This window comes from Semicossyphus pulcher, unplaced genomic scaffold (assembly GCF_022749685.1).
Source record: "Semicossyphus pulcher isolate SPU_LCO1_2020_fin unplaced genomic scaffold, fSemPul1.0.p SCAF_12, whole genome shotgun sequence".
Taxonomy (NCBI): domain Eukaryota; kingdom Metazoa; phylum Chordata; class Actinopteri; order Labriformes; family Labridae; genus Semicossyphus; species Semicossyphus pulcher.
The window spans coordinates 10,481,056-10,499,319 of NW_027211626.1; the positions used below are offsets into that span (position 1 = coordinate 10,481,056).

At 42.1% G+C, this 18,264-nt stretch overlaps 1 protein-coding gene across 1 annotated transcript in view; it reads left to right on the forward strand.

Moving 5' to 3' along the window:
- The first annotated feature begins 1,107 nt into the window (after positions 1-1,107).
- Positions 1,108-18,264, forward strand: part of sorcs3b (sortilin related VPS10 domain containing receptor 3b) — a 47,576-nt gene continuing 30,419 nt past the window's right edge. Inside the window, exons 1-2 of the mRNA XM_069658067.1 lie at positions 1,108-1,870; positions 17,051-17,118. Coding sequence (XP_069514168.1) covers positions 1,190-1,870; positions 17,051-17,118 — 749 coding nt within the window. The 5' untranslated portion in view covers positions 1,108-1,189. The remainder of the gene's footprint in view (positions 1,871-17,050; positions 17,119-18,264) is intronic.

The following is an 18,264-nucleotide window of genomic DNA, read 5'->3' on the forward strand; positions in this document are numbered from 1 at the left end:
GTTGTCCTTGAATAAGATGGAAATGCTTCTCTTTATGGTTCTCCCTTGGGCAGCTGTCTGGCAGATGATGCAAAGTATCCAACGTGTGTTTTAGCTCCTTATCGCCAGGCATCATAACAGCGTTTCCAAGAGGAAAACATGCGGCTTTTATTTTTTAGAAGACTGAGTACACTTTCTGCAGCACGGAGCTCTGTCAGCAGGATGTGGGAATTGCCTTTTAGGATCCATTCTGCTTCGCTAATTGAATCTAATACCTTGAAAATAGCATATTGATTTGGAGAAAGTTACATTTTTCAAAAGTGCACTGTAAAAATGAACGCATAATCCAAAAAGCAAGGGTGCCAAGTTTGAAACACAGCGGTTGAGGGTGGCCTCTTGTGTGGCACCAGAAGTTCTGAAGATGAGAGCAAATACATCCAAGTCAGAATTCAAAGCGCTTTGTGTTATTAGGGCTGTTGTGCAGTTGATGGCCTGGGGCACATTGTATTCGTGGCCTTATTAAAAAAAGAAACAGGTTCCCCAGAAATACAGTAGAAAATCGTACTCAGAAGGTGCGCAGATCTGCATATCAAATCCAGCAACACGTCTGAATCACTGTCACAAAGTCTAATGGAATTTCACCCAAACGTGTTCACAAACACGCACGTGCGCGCGCGCACAGTACACGGGTGAATTCGGTGTTGATTGCTGCCAGAAATTGTTTTTCCTTGTGGTTTCAGATTAAAAAGAAGTTGCCACAGCGTGAAAACAACACTGATCACCAAAGCGCGAATGAGTTTTTACGTCCTCCACTCCGAGTCAATCAGGAGCTGTTTTGGATAACTTTGGATAACTACACTTTTATATAAATACACTTGATAGGTTATATAATTCAAACTGTAGCGACCAAGACGAAAATAAAAGCGTGGATTAATATTTTTATTTGCCGTTTTGAAGCCATTTTCACGAAACATGCTCATGAACAATGAGCTGAAGCCCTTCCTGCAGTCACTCTCCGTCGGCGCGTTTGGCTGATGCGCAGCGCCTCCCCAACTGCTCCCTCACTTTGACAAATTCCTGGATGTGAGCGGGTCTGCTGGATGGCTTCTGGTTCGTGAAGATGAAACCTTGAACATATTGGAAGTTGTGGGTATTGCTCTGCCACATCTTTTTTTCCTCCCCTGATAGACTCTCAGCGTGGAAGGACACAATGGGACTGTGGTCAGTTTGGACTTTTTCTCTTTTGGCTTCGCTGCACCTCTTTCACCCCAAGTTTGTGGCTCAAGCGGAAATAAGTTCCCCCCGAACTAACGACAGATTGTATTTCTTGGATGTTACGCCGCTGGAAGCACGTGTAGACCGAAAATCAAAGGTCTCACTCAGAGTCGACAATGGCACAAAAGTTTTTCGAGCTTTTGAGACGGAAGCAGCCGGTGCTTTGAAACCGAACAATGGCGAGCGAGTGGGGAACGAGCGTGGACTTGGAAACGAGGCACCGATCGGCATCAAAACGGCACCAAACTATCACAAGCGTCTCAAAATACCTGGTACAAAGTATGAAAACATTTTTGAAGACGACAAAATGCGACATATTGCGAATATCATGCTAGAAAACAAATTCCCTGACACGAGAAAGAGGGCAAAAAGGAGCGTGGGTACGAGCGAAAATGTGGATAGGAGTATAAGTGGAGAGACGCAGTCAAGAGAGAGGTTTATGGAGACTGTCCAAGGTGTTTCCAACCCGAGAGCCGAGTACCGGCGAGCCGGGGAGGAAGCCAGAGGGTCTAACCCGAGGCAGGGCGAGCCGCACCTGGACACTTCCACTTTTGCGCTGTCGGGAGACTCCGCGCACAACCAGGCGATGGTGCACTGGTCCGGACACAACAGCAGCGTGAGTTTCAGTTTTACAAAATCACTCCATCGTTTCATGAAGGGTTTAGAAAACGTACGATTTCCCGAACATATTGATTACAGAGCAGTTTATTTTTCTCCTTGTAAAATGCAAATTTGGAACATTTTTTAAATGATTCGGTCACATCTTTACGCACAGCTGTTTCGGCGCGCAGGAAGGGAATTCGCTCATGCAAACTAATAATTTCAGCCTGGCATTGCCTTGAATTGAAGATGCATTTTATCTTTTTACATTAAACATTATGTTTGTCGTTTTTGCCTACATGGAGGTTGTGATAGTATGCAGATTGCGCGGCTGCTTTTGTGTGGACGCCTGATGGATGTGACTGCGCACTTGCAGGATTCCCCCTCTCTTTCTTTTCAAACTCGAGCACAATCATTTATTTCCACAAAGTGTTTGTCACCTGAACTTTAAATGAACAGTTAACCCCGCAGGTAAAACTAACCTGACACTGAGATATGGAAGGGTGGAGGCATTTTGTCAGCAATCAAAACACATTAATTATTTATGAAACAATCAAGTAATGTCTCTCAGGAAGGAGCAGTAGCTACAATTAAAAGGGATTGTGTCCAACCTGACCCTTAATGTGACGCTGATGAGACTCAGTCTGACCTTTTTGGCAAACGAACCGAGCCTATATGTCGTTGACATTTGACTCCCACTCTGCTGGAAGGTGTCTAATTGCCTGGACAAAAACAACAGCACAATATGTTTGCTTTTTGAAATGCTGCCAAGCTTTGCACTTCAAAACAGGTTGATGGGAATGTGCACAACTTCAATGGATGACAACACACTGCAGCAACCACCCAGAGCACCACCCATCCCTACACACGGACACACACACAACACAGCTGCACACACACACTCTTTTACCCTCACAAAGACAAAGCCAGAGAGATTTTATCTCTTACTTTACATGTACGGCATGCAGAGGTGTTTGCAAGCTGTGGAATTTATCAGGCTCAAAGATCTTAAAGCTACAAACAGCCTTGTAAAAAGGAAAAGAGATGCTGTGACTTTTTTTTACTTGAGGTGATTCTGATCAACTCAGTTTGCTGGGGAGAAGGTTGCGTGACAGCGGCATTAATCTGGGACCTCATCAGGAGACTTCTGTGTCCCCCAAAACACTGCAAATATTCATACATTATCCCAAAATGCAAATGTAGTTCCCTGGATGGATTATACGATTCAATCTCTACTTGTGTTTTCTGTTCCGGTACGTTTTTTCTGTTTGCTTTGTCATAACGTCAAAGCAGTAATGCACCTAATAAAACCTGATTTGTGGGATGTATCATGAAATATGTTGTTGCTTTGAGATGTCTTCAGCATCGATGGCCTTTTGTCCTGCAGGAAGCTGTTCACTGGATCATCACTGATGGGCTTGTCACTGCAGCCAGTCAACATTTGAGATTTATACAGTCTGAACCCCTGTCTGTCTTCCCCCAAAAGTACGACTGGAGCTGCAGAGTTTAAATTGATGGCATTTTATGACTGGATGTTAGAGCTCCGGCTATATTAGATGTAAATGACTGATAATAAATCCAATCTAAAAGGGACATTTGAAGGAAAATTACTTCATTCCTGTGGTGTAGGGGAGTTCTATCAAATATTCTCCTCCAGACTTTTGCCTGTGATGTGGCCATGATGTAAAATCCCATAGGGGGACAAAATGAGAGAGATGGAGAAGGTGATGGTGAACGCGCCTAGCGGGGGATCCTCAGAGTTCAGATGTGATAAAAGAATTTAATCGCGTAAGACCTCAAATCGGTCCTCAAATCAGACTCCAAACTATTATTTGATTTCTGCGATTGTCTGCGACATCAAAGCCCGGAGTCATAGCTCTCTGGTCTCTGACTTTAAGAAAGATAACATTGATTGGACTCGACCATGGGAATAAAACATATACTGCATGGATCCCTTCTTAAATTCATGCTTCCTTAGTGCATGTAGTATTGATCGACTGATCTTAAATCAGCCTTGAGATTCAAACCGGTTTATGACATGGTCCATAAACATGAGCACATAACGATGCGTTAAACTAATTAAACACACTTGGCTGCAGATGTCCTCTATGGAGAATCAATGTTTCACTCTTTCGCTTCTCTTTGGTTTTCAAGCGGTGTTATGACTACGTTGGTAATCTTTTTAAACAGCCATTGCAGCACATCCTGCACCCGAGGGACACCGAGCCCCTCGCTCACAGTCCCCTGAAGGCAGAAGTCTTAGTGTGCAAGCCAGCTGGTGATCGGGGAGTTATTGGCAGCCAAATGATTTCAGGCTCCTGATTGACCATTTTTGCAAGCTGACCAAACTAGGACACCATGTTGAAGGCGAGGACAGTTAATGAGGGGCTTTATTGAGGTCCCCTGGGCTGGAATGATACTGTATGTTGGTGTAAATACTGTCCAAGTACCAGGAGAATAAGGGGCTTCTTCACTGGCCTGCTATTAGAACTGGGAGGAGCTGGACGTTGATGAGGCCAGCTGTTCTTCTTGGCCCGTGCTGTTAATCTCATTGAGCTTTTTCGTCTGAGGTGGAGAGAGTCAAACCGATCCGTCAGCTCCGTAACATCATCTTTTTCTGCCACGTCTGACTGGGAATCAGACGGGCCTCCTGGGTGGCGTTGTCCGCATGCTTAATCAGAACGAGGCAGTTATTGTTGCACATAATCTCATCGGTATAAACAGACAATAAAAAAGAGGAAATGGCACTGCCAGGGGGGACATTTGAGTTTAAAACCGGTTCATTAGATAGACAGCCATTCCATTTAACATGCCAGAGCCGGTTGCATAGAAACTCCTTGATCCATAAAATCAAATGGAATGGGTTCCCAATCCACAGAGGTGTTTGACCAGAGTTTGTGGGTGTTACAAGATGATGAAAAGTGCGTTAAAAAGCGAGCAGGGTTGAGTTCTTCAGATGCAACAAAGGGGGGGGATTTGATTTTCTGATAAATTCCCACATTTCTCCTTCATATTCTGCTCGTGCTTCTGCATTTCAGTCGCTTATAATTTCGGGTAACATCTTTTTTTTTTGATCCAAAAAGGCACAAGTCGGTCAGAGGGGGGCTGATATGTGACCTTGTGAAACCTTTCATGAGTGCACTTTTCATCATTCGCCAGACCTCCAGTTGTTGGCTGACGGGGTTTTGATCTATTGTGTTTTTCGGGAAACAAAAGCGGCTCACATTTTAACATTTCAGTACAAATTGTTTCCCCTCCTGAGACGTACAATAGGACATTCTGCAGCACTCCAGCTTTTTGAACTATTTCTCATCAGCCCCCCACCCCTCCCTTTTTATCGTTGTTTTTACACCATGTGATCCAGCTGATGGTCAATTCAGTTTGAAATTTTTCACTAAATATGGATTTTAAAGTTGTTGCCGGAGGAAAACAAACACGCAAACATCCAGATAAATCTTTTCCAGCAGCCATTTTTGTCCTTTACCTGCTCGTCCCTCGGGGTGTCAGCACCATAAGTCTGTTCATTAATCCCGCCCGTCTGCAGCCTTTAGGGCCACGCTGTCCACTGATGTGATTGTTAGATGCTGATAGAAACTGCAGCAATCCTCCACGCCACGTAAGAGACTGCAAAAACAATCCATCAGGAGCTCGCATGAGCAATTTTTAAACATCTGCTGTGAAAATGCAGCATTTCCTTTTTGGGTTTTTGTGCCTCGGTTTAATTTTGTAGCGCGATGGGATACAAGTTTCACCCACACTGTAGCAATAATTCAGTGAACTCCCACTTTTTACTCCTTAAAAGACATGCATGTGTTCCCTTTCTTTCATGAATCATTTGTGCTCGGGGACCATAATGCATCGCATCAACATAGCACTTCCTCAGCAGTCACTCTGTAGTTTTGCTTCCCAAAGTGCATTTTGAGCCGCAAATACAAGCCTGCCACGAGTTTGTGTGCTCGAGTCGGGGCTTGATTCCTGTCTGCCTCTCATCAGTCGCTTTCGCTTTAACACGCGTATATTTCAGCTTTAATCAAAGGGGGAAAGCGGGCGCACAATCATATTTGACAGGTTTGCATGTGATTAATTAGTTTAATAAGTGTCGCGGGGTGGCAGACACATACTATAGCTGTGATGAGGTTATGAAAACAAATTTATGCGCTCTCTGATTGGCAAAATCATAAAATTAAAATTCAAAATGAGAGACGACTTCTTTATTAATCATCGTGGAGACAGTCAACATTAACTGTGACACTTTATTGAAGTTTTTATGCTTAAAGGTCACGGCTGATTTTAGTTTCATCTCTTGTTGACTGAACTCTCTGTGGTGCAGAGGCCGGGTGTTACGACTGTATTTTTATACATCGTTTTAATGTATTTATTGTTTGTTTGCATGGCTTCCGCTGCAGTACACCGACAAAACAACCACTTGAATCCTGACTCCTCACACCAGCCGAACCAGGCGACGAAGGTTTGGTAACATTATTCGCTGAGCCTCGTCGGGCCTTGAAGCGGTGCCTGAAGCAACACAGCAGCTACTATCATGTTTAAAGATGACTGGGCTTGCTCAGGTGGCAGTCGGCTTAAATAATGGCTTGACTTGGCAGTTTACAGTGACAGGAATGTATTAGTTGCAGCAGGAAATGATTTTTCCTATCTAGTGAGATAGAAAAGACCCAACTAAAACATCACACGCGCGCAGGTGCACACACTGACACACACGCTGCACAATCAATGGAGTTGATGGAAAACTCGCAAACCCAAAATGACACGAACAGAATATTTACCCAATGGATATCCTGGAGCAAATCCTTTAAAATGACGGGTTGCTTTTGCCTTTAAACAAACATAATACAAATCTATATTAACGGACACATAAATATAGACAAAGTTTTGCCAGTTAATAAGAAATAATGACAAAATATGCATCAAAGACAGAATCTAAACACAAGTGTATGACCAATGAGTGTATATTGCCATCAATCAGAATGTCAGACTTTAAATTATTTAAGTAACTAAGCTTTGAATTAATAAAAAAAAACATCTAATTGTATTCTAGCTGCTCTTCTGCGACCATAACACGCTCTAAAGCTGCAGCCAGCCGCCCGTAATTCTTGCTCCCATGCTGTGCTTTTCTCCTCCACACACTCTGATAGTTAAATAGTGGCTGTTAGTCACCATCTCCGACCGTGTTCCCATGTTTTTATCCTACCCTAACTTTCTTTCTTCGCTGCATAATCCTGCTATTTCTATCAATAGCTCAATTTTCCACACCGAGGTAATTTGAGATTTGAACTTACATGATGTTGCATTTGGTTGTGCGTCTGTTGTCGGTCTTCGCCCCCAAAACATGTCTTTTATGGAGATGGTCTTGGAAGAAGCGCAGACTGCCTTCTGCACAACATGAATCAGTTCTTGGATCTGGTTAGTGTCTAAAATTAATATGTAAAATTGCTGTTACCAACTTCTCCTGAGCAGACACTCAATTACACAAAATAAAATAAAAATATCAACTAAACAAAATAATTAATGGCTATAACACAAATGTGAGAGACCTCACACATGAGGTAACCACATGACCAAAACAGCACCACACACTAACAGACGCCACTCATGGACAACCAGAGTCCCGACTCTCAAAACTGGAAATCTCACTAAACCTCTCGCAAATGCAATTTTAGAGTAAACAAACATGGCGGACGACAGGCAGGAAGAATTGGCGATGATAATCACTCAAAATTCACAATGAAAAAACTATGGATGAAGTCGAGGAGACGGCGTGAACATAGGCTGTACATTTTACAGCGTAAGTTGGGCTTCCTCCTTCAATCAGCTTGCTTCCTATTTGGCTGACAATCCACAGAGTGCATGCTCAGCTGTCCTCGGTGTTCCCCCCCCCACACACACAACAGGATATTGGATCGTAAATATTGAATATGCTTAATATTTACGTTTTGAAATTGGAGCGGCCATGACGTTCTTACGAGCAGATCGGGGGACGTAAAATGATTCTTAAAGACCAGCTCCAGTCATCTTTTAAGACATATAAAATGCTCTGCAAAATACATTTAATTACCTTGTTAAAATCCTCCCAAGGCATCTCCTCCTTCTCTCTCATTGAAAATGCTCGAATTTGCATAGGCCCCGCCCACTATGCAAACACCCCCTCCGTCGTGAAAACAAAACACGTCTCTGCCATCGTTTAGCAGCAACTTGTTGAAACTTAGCGAGCTTGAAATGTAGTCATTAGTATTAACGTTAACGTTAGTAGTCAGTAGTGAGTTTGCAAAAATTACAATGACGGTTACAGCTGGCTCATGCATCGCCAAAGTGGTTGCCATAGGTTACACATAATGAAATGCGTAGCGTTACCCCGTCCATTAACGGGATTGGCTCCTTAGGTTTGTGACGTCTCAAACCTGCCAATCTGAAAACGTGTTGTTCAGCCTGTCCTTGGTGCACTGCAGTTTAAAAGCAGACAGGCCCAGCCATGGAGATGACTGCTGATGTTGTCCCTGATATGTCTTGTAGCACATGAAGAACACCACATGGAGATGTTTACAAGGTTAAACACTTGATTTTCTTTCTGGCAAGAAAATCTTTAGAACCATGAGAGTATCGGGACTTTGCTTACTTTAGTCAGAAGGGGGGAATCAGGCCCAAAATCGGCCTGACTATCTTGTAGTGCGTACCCTGCTTTAGTTTGATCTGGGCCACAGGTTCAAAGCCTCGTACTTACACATTTAATTTGAGGTTAGCAAATGTTTCTTAATTCTGAATCACTAATGATCATGAATACTTTTTTGAGTTAGCTCCAATCATGGCAGGATTGTGTTCATCAAAATGGGTGGTGTGTTCGGCTAGCGTAAAAGCTAAGCTACATTAGTCTATACTTAACGTGGTGGTTAAATACCGTTTACTGCTAAATCAGTGTCCCCAGGCTGGCCCCCATTTGAACCGTGATTTAAGTAATAAAAGAGTATCTACACCGAGTCCTTCAGAAACAGTAACTTCATATTAAAGGTAGAAGGTCATCACTTATGTGAACAGACATCCGCTTTAACAAGGATTTTATCACATTGAAATGACTTCCTGACAGTCTCTTCCTCATTGTAATAACCTGAGATGACATTTGGTTGTGTCGGTCATCAGATATCAGTCACTGCGTGTCGAGTCCGTTCACCTCAGTGTCCTGTCAGTCTGAATCATACTACCTGGAGAGGAGAAAGGGTCAGTTCACCGGGCTGCATCTAAAACTTTCACAAAAAGTCGCCCAAAGGAGAAATAGAAACTCAATGTCGACTGAGCAGAAGTCGGCCTCTGCCTCGGCACATTACGAGAAATGCAAATAAGTGATGAGCGAAATGACAAAACGGGGGATATGCGTGACACATTTAGCTCATGATGTGAGTCTCTCATCACTTTTGGCAGCGAAGGAGGTCATTTTAGGTGGAGGGCTTCTCTCTCTTCCAAAATCTCAATTTGGACCCACTACCGCCTTTGGCTGCGGCTCAGACTCCCGTGGGCAGAAGCCGAGCCATTAAGAGCCAAAGCTGTGAAGGAAGAGAAGAAGCTGGAAGAAATGTCTGACTGCTGCGCTCCAAAATGCAAACGAGTGTTCAAACTCCTTTCTTCCCCCCTTTTGAGTTTTGAGTCATATTACACCCAGGTATATTTTTCAAGCTTTATTTTATTTTAAGGCTTTATTAATGACAGCCTTACACACACAAGAAGTGCTCTTGCTGTATCTTCAACCTCTGAACAATAAATCTGAGCGAACCAAAGTGGAACAGAACAAAAAAAAAACTCTGTAAGAGTAAAATGCAAATGTCGTGTTTCTGGCTTTCCTCACGGCTTCCAATGCATCAAATTAATTTAAAATTGCACGGGATGTGACTAAAACTTTGTCGAATGTGTCAAAACATTCAAATGACTCCTCAAATTGCCATCAAATTTGTCCTTGAATGCTACTTTATTTGTTTTTCACCTATTTTTTTGGGAGGAAAGATGCATTTTGCCGTGACGTAAACACCCAAACAAGAGGGGGGAAATGATGGAACGAGTGCATTTCTGTATATTTTCATTGACTTTTTATTCCAGACTTTCTTCAAAGAAAAGAAGCAGACCCATCCCAGCCTTTTATTCCACTAATGGCAAACAGCTCAGTTTATTGTGCATTGTTGTTAGCAGCAGAGAGACATAACGTGCCCACAAAACCTCCTCACAATGGAGCTGTATTTGAAGTAAAGCCCCCTTTATAGTCAGCCCATTTCATTAATTTCCCCCCATAATGGAGTGAATTGATTGCTGGAACCCTCTGAAGCTCAAAGCATCAGGGCTATATGACCGAAAGCTCAGGAGTCGGGAGGATAAGCAAAGCGCCGAGACAGCGGGCTAATGCACAGGGGACGCTTCTCTGAGGTTTACTTGATGAAAGCAGCATCCCTGCAGTATGTTTTCACCCGCAAAAGTACAAACAATCAATTTGGTCCAGGGATAAGACGAGGACAGAGTAAGGCCTCTCTCTTCGACCACACCATTTCTCTTAAAAGCAGTTTGTCTTTCCCTGCTAAGTGCTCCTACTTCGGAGACGTCCTCGCAGAACCACAATCAGGATATGTTGTGTGTGTTTTCATCCCTCCACCCACTTGTAGTGCATCTTGATTTTGCCGTCGCTGCTGTCAAGCCTTAAAGAAATTTATGCAAATTTGGAACCAATACTGTGTTTCTTTTCTCTGCAGGTGTTTGCATCAGATAATTTCTAATGGATGCATGAATATATTAATCTTTAATCTTCTGAGAGAGAGAGAGGGAAAAAAGTTCCACTTAATGTCTACAGTGGTGGATGTGCTGTGACACTGAAGTTTCGAGTGCGTTTCTCCGAATCCCATTTGGCTCGACAAAGAACACACACAGTTTATTTTTGTTCTTGGCGGCTGATCGTCTTCCTTAATATCACAAGAAATTGAAATTACAAGTGGTAGTCTGCGTCGGACCTGGAATGTTCTCTGTGTGGGCAGGAGATCTAGGACATTAATTAGCTGGTTGACTTAAGAAATGCAGTGTTTGTCAAATTACTCCAGTGACTCTCTCTTGCCCTTGGCTTCTGTCTCCCTTCTCTTAATGAAGTTGAAAATGTAATGAGCTTAACAACAAATGAAACTGCTTTTATTTTTGTGTCCTCGGGATTGCATCTGCAGTGCAGCGAGGTGAACAATGGAGTCCCAGCCTGCTCTTTTCGCATTGAAATGCCAACTTCTGGTGTCTGATAATGGCCGGGATGCATTAGGGAGCCTCCGCGGATTCTGCATTATTTGGTAGATTTGGCTTTTTCCACTGTGTTCTACATTTTTCGGCCCGCTTCCTCTTCCAAACCACTTCTTCTGGTTTTTATTCGAAGCTGTAATGGTGGGAGTCAAATTTGGTGTAATCAGAACCATTACTCAGGTATGATAAATTATGTGAAAGCTTGGCGATGGCCTCTGGTTGCCTGTTACAGCCTCCATTTTTTCTCTAAATCTGGTGTTTAGTGTTTCTATGTCTCATTTATCATAACATATTAATTACTCTCCTCAAACATAAACACATAAAGTATAAACAATATTGATACAACTCTCTAGTTTAGCTTTTAAAGTTGCAATGATTTTTTTGGCCACTTGCGGGCAAAGTTATGAACACCACAGTGATATATCACCTCCTTTAAAGTTGAAATGGCTAACTAGCTTTTAATTAATTCAATCAACAGCAACATTACAATTTATTTGGCAAAAAAACTTCAATATTCACTCCATTTTCTCTGTTTTTTGTTCTCTACCAGAGGAAAGTATTTATCTCTTTGGTTGCTAAAATGCTAAAAGCTAGTAACTGCCTGTAGTTTAGAGTCTAGCAGGTAGAGTAGATTTTCAGAGCTTTGTCTGAAATGAAACTAGCACTTTAGCTAGCTAGCAAAAGGCAAACATAGCTGCAGATTCCAGTGATAATTCTCTGCAGGTTCATCACTAAAAATTACTCCTTTCCCTTTTTCTTCAGATTGTTAATTGTTAATACATTGGTATTTAAAAAAAATATTATAGCTGCTTTAAATATTAAAACCAAGATACTGGGGAACATTAAAGAGCAGCTCCAGTCATGTTTTAAGACATATAAAATGCTCTGCTTGAAATAATTTTCTCCGATATGTTTTTTCTGCGAAACACATTTAATTACCTTGTAAAAATTCCCGGCATCTCCTTCTTCTCACTCATTAAAATTCCTGAATCTGCATAGGCCCCGCCCGTTATGCAAATTTCCAACCGCCCCCACCGTCATGAAACAAAACACGTCTCTGTAATTGTTTAGTGACAACTTGTTGAAACTTAGCTAGCTTGAAATTTAGTAATTAGTAGTAACGTTAACGTTAGTAGTCAGTAGTGAGTTTACAAAATTTACGATGACGGTTACAGCTGGCTCGCACATCGCTGAAGTGGTAATGATATGCATCGCGTCACCCCGTCCGTTAACGGAATTGGCTCCTTAGGTTTGTGATGTCACAAACCCTGCCAATCTGAAAACGTGTTGTTCAGCCTATCCTTGGTACACTGCAGACAGGACCAGCCATGGAGATGACTGCTTATGTTGTCCCTGATATGTCTTGTAGCACATGGAAAACACCACATGGAGATGCTTACAAGGTTAAACACTTGATTTACACTGGAGGGGGTCTTTAAGCTAACTAGCAAAGGTAAACGCAGTTACTCAGATTCAGGTGATAATTGGTTGTAAGGTTCATCACTTAAAATGACTTCTTTGACTTCCAAGTGTATTTTTATATATCATAAAATATTGATTAAAGCAGCTTTCAAAATTATAACCGAGATACTGCTGGACATTTATGGTGTAAAAATAAACTCGTCAGTGCCCTCTGTCTGACTTTAATCTGAGTGAGGCACATTACTGGTCAAATAAAGTAGATATAATTGTGGTATGATCATCATCAAAGGGAAGACTGTATAATTGGAAACTGTAATTGTAGACTACATCTATACAGCCAGATACATAATAAAAAAACCTGCACTCAGAGCTTGTCGGATTATGTTTAATTCAATCATAAAGGATTAAAAACCGACTTCATTCTGTTTATCAAATCCTATAAGGTCACACAAACTGACCTCATGACAGCTGACGGAGAAAAAGGGGCATTTTAGGCCAAAATGAGCTCATGAAAGCCCATCTTTAAGCGGTGATTTAATTAGTGTTGACACATTTCAGCGGGTTGTCACACATTTTGATGTTGTGGTTGGACTCGGAGGAGGTAAATAGACAGGGGTGACTCCCTGGAGAGGCCTCTGTGTGCGGATGTGTTTACCCCACAGTACAATATACAAAGGCTGATGTGTATTCATGAGGATGTAAATGTGTAGCATTTCAGCGGTGAACTTTTCACAGGATGCTAAAGGTATATAAAATAGAGATATGTGTCAATGCTTCTCCGTTAGCCGAGTTATTACAAAGCGCCTCACATCAGTCACTGTTATCAACTTTGGGGGTCCCTTAGAAATTAATTTAGATCCTTCAGATTTCCCCTCCGGTTAGGTTCAAAAACAGTGGCAAAAACATAAAAGTGGCTGCATTTCTTACATTTCTTCCCGTGATGTGTCACTCCTGAGAAGAAATGAAACAACAATTTGAAGGTGTGATTTTTAGAGTAAGGGTCCCTCTTTCCCCTTGGCTACCCAATTAGACAGAAACAATGTTTGGGTGTTAGGGTGCCACATTAATGATGCTTTAGCAAGCAACAGGTTCCATTTGGAGCGTGGTGTTAGAAAGCAGGAAAGAGCTGCGCAGATGTGGAGCAACAGTCACTTTATTAATAGTCATATTGCCGTACAGTACACAGAGATGATTCACATCTAAATTGCGAGCCGTGTAGAAAATGTTCAGCCCACCAACATGGTGTTGAGATGCCCCTCACGTCCCACTGAAGCACTTTAAACATTTCTCTTCAAAAAACCAAAACAGATTGATATGGAATTTCAAAAGATCAGATTTGGTCCAACAGTCTGAGTCACTGAGGCTGTAATACATACGCTGCATGCTTGAGCGCTTGTGCAAGGGGAGTCTGTAGGTCTGCGCATCGAGCTCAGACAGTATATCACAATGGTAATGTGGAGGGGTCTATTTAGCCGTCTGATAGAGTTAAAATCTGCACATGTTTAAAAAGCAGCCGACAGATTTTTAATGTTTCTTTTAATTCTGTACATTGTTCCTGAAGTGTGCTGCATGCAAAGGGAAGTAAAAAAGGAGAGAATCAAGAAAATCAAAGGGACTGATTGAAAGAAAAAACTCATGAAGAAAACCCAAGAAGGAAAGGAAGAGAAAACCCTACAGGGAAGACAAGATATACAGAAGGAAAGAAAGAGAGAGAAAAACCAAGAAGGATGGAGAGAAAGAAAGACAAAACCAGAGAAAAGAGGGAAAGAAACCAAGAGAAAACCTGAAGAAGGAAGGAAGGAAGGAAAGAAAGAAAGAAAGCACCCAAGAAGGACAGAGAAAAAGAAAGAGAAAACCCAAAAAGGAAGGAAGAAAGGACAGAAAGAAAGAAAGAAAGAAAGAGTAAACGCTACAGGGAAGACAAGAAATACAGAAAGAAAGAAAGAGAGAGAAAAACCAAGAAGGACGGAGAGAGAGAAAGAGAAAACTCAAAGAAGGAAGGAAGGAAAGACAGAAAGCACCCAAGAAGGACAGCGAAAAAGAAAGAGAAAACCCAAAAAGGAAGAAAGGAAGGAAAGAAAGAAAACCAAAAAAGGAAAAAAAAGAGAAAACCCGAGAAGGAAAGAAAGACAGAAAGAAATAGAAAACCCAAAAAATAAGGAAAAAAGGAAAGAAAGAGAAAACCCAATAAAGACAGAAAAAAGAGAAACCCAAGAAGGAAGGTAGGAAAAGAAAAACAGAGAGAAAGAGGAAACCCAAGAAGTAAAGAAAACAAAATGGAAAAAGGGAAGCAAAGAAGGGAAAGAAAGCGACAAGAATAGAACGTTAGGATAAAAGGATGACTAAACCCAACTCCTTGGAGGGTGAGAGCCAATCTGAAAAATGATTGGTTGGCTTTCCCGGGGCAAAGCTCTCTTTGCTCACATCAATAAAACATAAACATGAATAAATGCACTGCTTTTGGCCTTCCAGGGTCCTTACTTAATTTCATGTATGCAAGTGAGCGATGATGTGCATGGAAAATTATACTTACCTTGAAGGCTCAAAATAATTCTGGAAGCCATTTTGTGTTTGTTTGTTGGCAGTATTTACATAAATGCACGGCTGCACGGTGATCTCTTAAAATATGCGTTTAATGCAACTTCATTTGCCGGGGTCTCGCGGTGTGAACCGTGCATCTGCTGTGCGAGTTATGACCCTCCGTGGGCATTAGCATGTATAGCAGTTGCTCCTCATTGACTCCAGTCACCGATGCACGGCCTATCAATAATGTCGAGGACGTGGGAACACACAGTCTCCAGTGATGTACTCTTGACGTACCCACTTAGGGACAAATCATCCAAACAGTCATTTGCCTCGCTCGTCTGTGGGTCCCCGAGGTGGATCTTCAGTGACCCAATTCAGCGGGTCAGCTTTTGTTAATGAGCCAAGTGCGCAAACACGTTGATGACGGTTAAAAAACGCAGCTCCTAACGACAATTACGGCCTTGTTGCTTGGAGGCTTTCGTTATCAACTTTTGCCATTGGGGGCTATTTTTAGATTCTGTTTAACGTTCTCGACTAAATCTGTGAGCGTCTGATTAAATTGGATCCATGTGCAAAATGGTGCAAGTGGTTAAAACCCATTTGAAAACACATTTATTCGTTGTTCACGCAGTTAATTTGCAGAGCTGGATATTTGAATCCCTTTGCTTAGGAATGAACTGCCTGTGGTTTGACACTGATGAAATCAATTCCAGATTCAATTTAGCTCGTAGTATTCGTAGCGTCCCACGACACAGAGTCATTGTTGTTAGCGAAAAGAGAACTGGGGAGACAAACGATCAACAGTTTGGCAGAGTTTTTCTCTCGTATCTATTTTTCAAAGAAGGCAATTAGGCCTAACATCACAGCCATTTAACTAAGTCTGTACTCCAAATTGATTCAGACTCCAGCGTCGGACCTTGCAGACATGGTGCATTTAGTTATGCAAATGCTTATCTCTCTGTGTGATTGGTTAATTAACCTGTGATGCAGATAGTCCCAGCCATGCACGCTGACTGTTTGATGGCTAAATTGTGGGTCAATTGGGTTTTTAACATTTTCAAAGCAGACTTAGAGGCACGTCTTTGTTCCTCCGAGTCTTGTGTGGCTTTTCTCGGGTTTAATGACTCGCTCCGCCGGTCCCATAAGGTTAATGTGTTTAAACTCACTGTAATTGAGCTTTTGACCTATCTTTCAGGCTTTTTAAAAATTCGTCATATTATGCCATGTTCCTGCTCCTTGATTGTTATTATCCACCGTTCCTTTCTCCCTCCCTCCGTGCCCTGCCCTAAACCCCCCTCCTTTCCATCCTGAGTTATGAGCATCCCCATGGGAAGTCATTTATAATTCCATTGGAGTGACAATAATTCGTTTGCACACCATTTCACTCTGCCCTCTGCGCCTTGGCGAGCTTTTATGGGCGACATTTTTGTTTCCCCAGAAACACATTGTCCAAACCATCCTCAGAGAACACGCAAAAGCATTTAGCCCAAACTGGGACTGGACTTCTTCCAGCGACTAAAATAAGGGGCATAACGTCTTCCATCGACAGTTTACATCAACATTTCTTGGCGCTAAACTACTTCTGAAGGTAAAAGAGAAATAAAGAGAGAGGGTGCTGCGGTTCTTCCACTGACTGACTGCATTTCTTTTCAATGTTCAGTGAACAATTATGTTCAGATTTTGCTGTCATGTAGGTATCATTCCACATGAGATACAAACATAGTTCTTGACAGCCCGCATGGATTTTTTTTTCACATGCTGCCACCAGCAGACATCTTTTGACAGCACGAGGATCCCTTGTCATCGGCGTTACATTCTGCATGAGGCTGATATTTATTAGTAAAAGGATGTAGCAGGCATGTTGCATTCATTCCGCGTCATTAGGTGCAGACAGGTAATGTATGCTAGTGAGGCACTTATGCAAAGGCTTTTAAGTGCAGACGTTGGCATGTAATTACATATGTCTGTTGCTGTTATGTTGTAGGTGATCCTGATCTTGACTAAGCTGTACGACTTCAACCTGGGGGCTGTTACGGAGAGCTCTCTGTGGAGGTGAGTCTGTTTTTAATCACTTTCCATCCAAACAGAGAGGTTACGCCATCATTGGGATAAATTTATAAAAATGCAAAAGCCCTAAAAACAATAAGAATAATGTATTCATGGAGGATGCAGTTTACTGAAAGCATGATTTATAGTGTTCCCCCACGCAAGGATATGAGCAATCAAGTTATACTGGAAGCCAATATAAAGTATGTTTTAATAAAGCAATCTGGAGTAGTTCAGAACGAAGCACCCTCCTCTTTGCTTCCTGCAGCTCCATAAATAACACAACTGAGACTGCGACAACCTTTTAAAAAAGGATCCAGACTATGTTGTGTCCATCATGAGCAAGAAAACTTTCTGAAAGGCCATTTCTAAAAGATAAACCAAACGACTTATCTGAGGGATTCTTTGTTTGGATCTCTCTTTTCGCCTGACCTAGAAACTTCCTGATGGAGTTTTTGATTGATTGTCATCTGTAACCTTTTGTCTCAAAAGCAATTGACATGCGATTGCCACTGTATAGCCGTAGTAATTCCATTCAGTATGTATTGAGAGGTGAGTTACGGTGCCCTGTCAGGTCATAAATAAGAATAGAATTCATTAAGGATTATACCATAGAGCCCTATCCAGCCTCTGATATGCCTTTTTTTCTCACCTCTCTCATAGCCTGCAGAGAACTCATTTCATTCTGAAATACACGTGAAAAAGAGACCATCACTCCGCCAAGCATAGACTTTCAAATTAATATCTGTTTCACCAGAGGCGCCGCTAAGATTTACACCCGACTTGACACGTTTTGAAATCCCATATTGTGTACAGGAGGTCTTCCATCATCAAGGTGTCTGCTTAACAATGGCACCGCGAGTAAATTAGAGAGTTCCTCGGGGGGCTGCACGGAGCCTCTTAGCAGGGGTATTAGAAAAGCACAGATTTGAATGTTATGAAAAGAAACAGGAGTAAATGATTCCTGCGATAACACAATAAATGATTTATGACTACTGCTACAGGCCAGCGTTGGTGGCAAAATGCAACGTGACGATCAGTGGGTGACTTCAGACCCCAACTTAGCAAACATCAAGTCCCTTTGTGTTCGGAGATAGCGGCCTTTTCGGCTAACGAAACTTCACGATGTAATTACATCATTTAAGAAGCCTT